This window comes from Corylus avellana, chromosome 11 (assembly GCF_965113065.1).
Source record: "Corylus avellana chromosome 11, dhCorAvel1.hap1.2, whole genome shotgun sequence".
In the NCBI taxonomy this organism is placed as follows: Eukaryota; Viridiplantae; Streptophyta; class Magnoliopsida; order Fagales; family Betulaceae; genus Corylus; species Corylus avellana.
The window spans coordinates 12,993,701-13,001,800 of record NC_142500.1 but is presented as its reverse complement, the minus strand read 5'-3'; the positions used below and the strand labels follow the sequence as shown (position 1 = coordinate 13,001,800).

At 39.9% G+C, this 8,100-nt stretch overlaps 1 protein-coding gene across 1 annotated transcript; it reads left to right on the top strand.

The window, feature by feature from the left end:
- The first annotated feature begins 2,086 nt into the window (after nt 1–2,086).
- On the top strand, nt 2,087–2,761 carry LOC148583113 (uncharacterized). The gene has a single exon (XM_088511564.1). It carries the CDS (start codon nt 2,087–2,089, stop codon nt 2,759–2,761), a length of 675 nt encoding a protein of 224 aa, XP_088367690.1.
- The last annotated feature ends 5,339 nt before the right edge of the window (nt 2,762–8,100 follow it).

Genomic DNA, 8,100 nt, shown 5'->3' with positions numbered 1-8,100 from the left:
CGGTAGACATACTATCAGCTCAGCCCCAAGCTAACGCTCACTCTTCCAAGGCTTGTTATAAAAGCTTGCGTGAAGGCATGCCAAAAGTGGTTGGGCACAAAGATGAGCAAATGTCAGCCAGGAAGTATCAGCCAGAGCAACTCCTATTCACTGAACTTATTACTCAATTTAAGTGTCTCGTCACTGATGCCACTCCTGCCACATAGAATTGGGGGTACATATTTTATTTTTATATTATATGCATCTTATAACCAAATACATGCAGGAAAAGTTCAATGTATGAGGAGTTTGTTCCCGAGCTGCCATTAAATGGTTGCCAACAAGACGCTCTGCCTACTAAAGCCTTGAGCCCCAAGCACACCATGGAGTTCCATCCCAAGATGCAAAGAAACTGGGCTTCCTAATTGCTCTAAATATTGAGCTTATGAAAACCCATTTCACAATTTATAGGGTATCATGGTGGACAAAGGGAGCTCATTTCCAAGAAGCGGAACTTGCTTTTGGTGGCTTACAAGAACATGATCAAAGCGCGTATAGTTTCATACGGCCGAGCATCACTCCGCCTCATACTGCCGAGCATCGCTTCGCCAAGGCCAAGCTTCGCTGAGCTTCACCGATCCTTGCTAAGTCCATGATTGCCTCACCCTCGCTCACTATCGCCGGATCTTGCCGAAAGTTCACGTGATCCCGAGATTTTCTAGGAATCCGAACAAAAGGATCCCAAGAGTCACATATCCAAGAATGGGGAGTATCTAGTTTGAAGATCATCTCTGAAATTTGAAGAAATGGCTTGGTGAGCGCAAATGAGGCAGTCATCCCAACCAGGGTTGGATCAAGAAGCGTTTCGGCTCAAGTGCAATAATAAAAGCCTTAAGCTACTCCTTGACATGCTGTAGGAGAAGCGGGACTAGCCCCAAGAAACCATGGCAACATAACAGGAGTGAGCTCGACACTTCAATCAAAAGAGGCTCCTCGGTGGAACATAGCCGAGAGACATTCCCCGAGAACAACTTGGTGAAGATACTCGAGGCGCTTTTCCGAGGATGTTTGCAAGGAACACAATCGAAGAGACTCATTCTCTTTTGAGAAAAACAACCGAAGTTTTCCCGAGTCTAAAGGAGACACTGCCAAAAAACTTTCCGGAGATCAAACTCGGGAAACATAACCAAGGCACCTTTCTAAGTTTAACCTGTCAAGAGCGTAAATCCTTCAAAGAAGGTGTGTTCGAAAAAGGTTAAATAGCTAACCTGTAAAGAACGTAAATCCTTCAAAGAAGGAGTGTTCGAAAAAGGTTAAGCAAATAACCTATCAAGAACGTAAATCCTGCAAAGAATGTGTGTTCGAAAAAGGTTAAACATTTCCTAAGGCCTAGCACTTAGCCAAAAGCACTCTACTGAGCAATCACAGGTAATTCATAAATTACTGTCGAGATTGCTAGGATTGATGCATAAGTAATATCATTGCAAGCAAATGAAATGACTAGCAGTTTGGTCAACCCAAAAAGTCCTATTATTCCAAGTATATAATTACAAAACAGAAGGGCCAGCTTCAGGAGCTCCAGGGCTTCGGTCGCAAATACGCATAAGATTCCCGATGCCCGACCAGCTGGACAAGTCAGCCATGGGAATCGGGGGGTAACTGTTGGGGATAAAATCCACTATGGGTCCCACTATCTCTCAACAACCCTACATTATCTCATAAGGTCCTACGTTATCTCAACCACCTTACATTATCTCCCCACTATTTCAAATGATTCTTCAATCATCTGAAGGGAGAAGATCAAGGAAGTAGTTACAGAGATAAAACCCTATAAAAGAGAACTCAAGACAGAGGTAAAGGGGGATCGGTCATTATTTCTCAATACATTGCTAGCTCCGGCTACATTTTGACCCTATATACGACTGCTAACTTAAGCATCGGAGGGTCTACGGGGCCTTTCCCGTAGACCCCTTTGATGCTCTTATTATTTTGTAGGAGCCCGAAGGTCGTTGATTAGAGACACCTCGAAGAACGTGAAGATCACACCAAACGGAGACTGTTAGATCCAAAAAATGCTTCAACAGAGACAAAAAGAACTCAAGGTGAAATGGAATGGATTAGAATAAAACTTGGTTTTGAGAATTTATTTGTTGTGGATCCTTTAAGGAGGTCTGGTGGACTGGCTCTATTCTGGACGGAGGAGTGCAACTTGACTATCCAAAATTTCTCCAGAAACCATATAAACGCAATCATCAAGCTACAGGGAGGAGAGAGGGAGTGGTATTTCACCGGATTTTATGGCAACCCAGAGATGCCCCGCAGACACGAGTCATGGGCTTTGTTAAAACATTTAAGCAATTTGTCACAAGGTCCGTGGCTTAGCGTCGGTGATTATAATGAGATTGTGGATATGACGGAGAAATGGGGAGGAGCGGAAAAGCGGGATGGTCAAATGGAACTGTTCCGTACCAGTTTAGAGGAGTGTGGCCTTTGTGACTTGGGATATGCTGGTTCAAAGTTTACTTGCTCTAATGCACGAGAGGATGGAGGCTTCACAAAAGAGCACCTTGATCGGGCTTTAGCCAACGAAGAATGGTGCTCAATTTTTCAAGAGGTCGAAGTGCAAGTCCTGGCGGCAAGATCATCCGATCATAATCCTTTATTAATCCAATTAGCACGGGAGAAGGAGGAGGAGTACCAAGTGAGACCGAGTTTTCGTTTTGAAGCCAAATGGATGCTGGATGAGGATTTCCAGGAAGTGGTGCGAAAAGCATGGACATAAGGTATTGAACATGGAAATGTGGCGGACACAGTGGAAAATAAGCTTAATAGCTGTCGCCAAGCACTCATCCATTGGAGCAAAAAAATTGGCTTTTCAGCAAAACTTTTGGAAAAAAAGATGGCACAACTCCTAAAACTCCAGCTCAATGAGGGCCCAGAAAACCAAAGTCAAATAAAAAAGGTCAAAAAAGAAATAGAGATGATTCTGAATCAGGAGGATCTTAAGTGGAAACAAAGGGCTAAACAGGCATGGTATACAAAATGAGATAGAAGCACTCCTTATTTTCATTCCTGGGCAAACCAAAGAAGGAGAACAAATAAAATCTCATGTATAAGGGATGAGGAGGGTGTTGAATGGTGACAAATGCAAGAAGTGAGGAGAGCTTTTGAGAATTATTTTAAGAAGATTTACACCTCAGGTGATTCGGTGGGGATGGACGAGTGTCTAGATGGAATGGATATTCGGGTAAATCCAGACATGAATTCTATGCTGCTGGCTGAATACACACAAACCGAAGTGGAGAAGGCACTGATGGGGATGGCGCCTTTGAAATCCCCAGGACCGGACGGGTATGCCGCATGCTTCTATCAACAAGCTTGGCCAACAGTAAAGAATGAAGTGTGCAATGCAGTCCTAGGATTCCTGAATGAAGGTACTTTTAATGCTATTATAAACCATACCAACATTGTTTTGATTCCAAAAAAAAAAGACACCGTCAATTGTCACCGAATATAGACCTATTAGTCTATGTAATGTGATTTACAAAATTATTGCAAAAGTCATTGCTAATAGACTGAAAAAGGTGTTGCCAAATATAATTTCCCCAAACGAAAGTGCTTTTGTACCAGGTCGTCTCATCACAGACAATGTTCTGGTGGCATTTGAAGCTTTACATACCATGAACGGAAGAACGAAGGGTAGAAAGGGTTACATGGCACTCAAGCTTGACATGAGCAAAGCGTATGACAGAGTAGAATGGGGATTTTTGGAAGGTATCATGCTCAAATTGGGCTTTGATCAGCTATGGATCCAAAAAGTGATGGCTTGTGTTAGAACGGTGTCGTTTTCGGTGCTCATCAATGGCCAAGCTCATGGTCATATAACACCATCAAGGGGATTGAGACAAGGAGATCCACTTTCCCCATATCTCTTTATTTTATGCGCTGAGGGACTTAGCCATATGCTTTGCAAGGCGGAAAAAGAAAAAAATATCTCGGGTTTGCCTATTACAAGGAGAGGTCCGACAATAAATCATATGTTTTTTGCAGCTGATAATTTGTTATTTTGTAGGGCAAACTTGGATAAATGGAATACAATGCAAGCAATTTTAGAATTGTATGAAAAAAGCTCGGGGCAGTGTCTCAATAAGGACAAGACGTCGATATTTTTTAGCAAAAACACCAAGACGGAGGTTCGGGCTCTTTTAAAGTCAATTGTTGGAGTGGGAAGTACACGGAGGTTTGAAAATTACCTCGGTCTCCCAGCATTGATTGGTAGGTCTAAAATATGTTCTTTTAATAAAATACAGGGACGTAGTTGGGATCGTATCAATGGTTGGAAGGAGCGTTTTCTTACTCATGCCGGTAAGGAAGTTCTTTTGAAGGCAGTCATACAAGCTATTCTGACATACACAATGAGTGTATTCAAACTTCCCAAGACCCTTAATCGGCGAATTAATTCGATGATGTCAAGCTTTTGGTGGGGACATAAGGACGACAAATCGCGAGTGGCTTGGATGGGATGGGAAAAGATGGGCTTGAAAAAAGATAGTGGAGGTTTAGGCTTTCGTGACCTTGAGATTTTCAATGAGGCCCTTTTAGCAAAACAAGGGTGGAGGTTGGTTAAAAATCCTTCTTCTTTAGTTGCTCAGATTCTACAAGCCAAGTATTTCAAAAATCAAACATTTTTGGAGTCCAAGCTGGGCAACAGGCCATCCTTTGCATGGAGAAGTATTTGGGAGGTGAAGAAGTTATTAAAGGCAAGCCTGGTTTGGAGGGTGGGAGACAGTCAATCCATTAATATATGGGGAGATCGTTGGCTTCCAACACCAACCACACACAGGGTACAGACGCCTAACCGAGTGCTGCAATAGGATGCAAAGGTGCGGGAATTAATTGATGATGCTACACAATGGTGGAATGTCCCTTTGGTTGAAGAAATATTTATGAAGGAAGAGGCCGAGGTCATATGTAACATGGTGATCAGCCCAGGCAGCCAATGTGATACATTAGTGTGGGTGGGGACCAAGAATGGGAATTTTACGGTTAGAAGTGCGTATCACTTAGCACACTCCATGGGTGACTACAATGCTAGCTCTAGCTCGGCAGTAGGGTGTGAGGGAAACATCTGGAACAAAATCTGGTCAATTAAAGGACCCCGTGTTATGCAAATCTTTCTTTGGAAGGCCTGTCAAAACATTCTGCCAACAAAGGGAAACCTCTTTCGTCGCCGAATCACACCTGATCCTTTGTGTCCTCTATGCGAACAAATGGAGGAGACACCAGGCCATATTCTCTGGAGCTGTCCTTCTGCCCAAGATATTTGGCTGGAATGTAATAGGAGAATACAAAAGAGCTTAAACTGTGAAGAGGAGTTTTCTCTGCTATTTGAAAATTTACTGGGAAAGTTGGAGGAGAAAGATCTATTATTTTTTATTGCCGTGGCAAGGCAAATTTGGTTCCGGCGTAATCAGGTAATCCATGAAGGGGAGATGATACCACCATCCGCAGTTATCCAAAAGGCCCAAATTCAAATTCAAGACTATGAGCAGGCGCAGATGAGCTTGAGACAAGTAAATTGTCGATCTCCTTCAACAGGACCAGTGATGATGTGGAAGCCACCTCCGATGGGTTTTATAAAATTGAATTGGGATGCATCTATTAATGTATTAGGAGGAAAAATGGGAATGGGTTTAGTGGCCCGCAATCATGAAGGAAGGGTGCTGGCAACATTTTGTGATACAAGACTCTATGTACGGGAACCATCTTCTACAGAAGCGGTGGCTATGCGGCAGGCAGTGGAGTTGAGTATTGACATGGGTTGGCAGAAGATAATCTTGGAGGGGGATGCCCTGGAGATCATTCAGCATTTGCAACAATCGAAGGAGTGGTGGGGAAGTTATGGAGTTGTGATCCGAGATGCCAAGCTAAAGTTAAATACTTTTGAGAACTGGAGGGCAGAACATATACCCCGTGAAGCAAATAAAATAGCGCATAGCCTGGCAAGACTTGCACTATCCTTACAAGGGAAGACTCTTTTGGGTGGATGATCACCCATCATGTATACAGTCTCAAGTTTATTTTGAGCAACTTTCTCAATAATCAATGAAGTTGATTGATTTTCCAAAAAAAAAAAAAAAAAAAAGGTAAAAAAAAAAATAGCACTTGCACGTCATGTATGTTGTCCATTTTAACACCAGATATTAAAGAAAAGTTTAAATTGCAACAAAATGATAATTTCAAGGGGTAAAGTACCACATTTTAAAATTTGGTAACACCTTTACGAATCATGTTTTAGTTTTTTCCTTTTAGGGGAGAGTGGGGTTAAGTGTAGTTTTTTCATATTGCACATCACCTATTTTAGTGCATCATTTACTATTAGAGAATTATTTAGTACTCCTATAATAGATGAGGTCTATAAATGGTTATAGATGGACACACTCAAAAATGATAGGATAATTACAATTTACCACCATAAACTAACATATAATTTACATTATACCTATTAAATATCACCATATTCAACTGCAACCCCAATTTAAAAAGAGTAAATTACAGTTTCTTCTATAAAACCATCACATGTGTGTCATTTACCTTCCGTATCTTTAAATATATAGAATGTTAATTGTATATAAAAATAAATGTATCTTCTTATATATAGTGTATTTACATAGTAAATATATTATATATAAGTGTATTAAGAATACTTATAGTTATAGGTATACTATATGTATATATTTATGAAAGTTACTTGATGTAATGGCTTAGGGAAAAGCGTTAACTACATCTACGCTATCACTCCAAAATGACTAAAAATTTTGGAACTTCTCTAGAATTCATTATAAAGCTTAGTTTCACTTAATAACTAGGCAATGTGAAACTTAATACTCATGACTCTTCTTATAAACTATTAACTATATGTGGACTACTCATATCTTGTCAATATGGGATTGGGGTGCTACACCTAAGTACATGCATAATAGTATATAGGGAAAAATATAAAAAAACCCACTAAACTAATAGTCGTTTGCGATAGAGCCTACAATGTTCAAAAGGTATTAAAGTAGCCCCTCAAACTACCAAAATGTATCAAAAATGCCACTTTTTTTAAAAAAAATTTATTCCTATAATACCCCTATTCTTTTAACAAATAAAATAATAAAATAATTGTAAAAAAAAAAAAAAACCAATGGGCGAATAAACACAAAAAAAATAATAATAAAATAAAATTTGAATAAATAAATAATTAGTCACTGTAGTTGGACGAAATTAGAAATTGCTTCATGTCGTATGAAAGTAAAATCAAAGATTCTTGAGATATTCCAAAAAAACAATTTAGTCCCTGGAGTCAAATTTCGTAAAAAATTGTTTTTATTCGCCTTTTTTTTTTTGGCATTTTTTTAATTTTTTTTCTTTTTACAATTATTTTATTATTTTATTTGTTATAAGAATATGGGTATTATAGGAATATAAAAAAATAAGTGGCCTTTTTGATACCTTTTGGTAGTTTGATGGGCTACTTTATACATTTTGAACATGGTGAAGCTCTATATTTGGGGGGCTTTTTTTATATTTTTCCCTAGTATATAACTATAGTTAATATGTAAGCATAAATACAAGTAACCATAAGCACTACAGACAGAAAAAAATTCCATCTTTAGTGAAGGAGGCTTATCATCTAGAAAAAACTCTTGTCGGCATGGAGAGAGGCACTTCATCTACGGTGTTCAGTGAAGGAGATCTCTGGAGTGGGGTATGGAATCTAAGGGGGCCAAAAGTGGTGCAATTCTTCATCTGGAAAGCTTGTCATAACATACTCCCTACAAAAGGAAATTTGTTTAGACGACATATCGTTGGGGATGGATTATGTCCTATTTGTGGGAGAGAAGAAGAAACTCCGGTACACATCCTTTGGAGTTGTCCCTCAGCAAGAGATGTGTGGCTGGAAAGTTCAAGAAAAATTCAGAAATGTAATAGTGAGGCTGCTGATTTTAAAACGTTAGTAAAAAAGCTAATGGGAATGCTCGAGAAAGCTGAGTTGCAACTGTTCGCAGTAGTGGCGAGGCAGCTTTGGTTCCGACGAAATAGGGTGGTTCATGGTGAAGCTTTGTCCACTCCTTC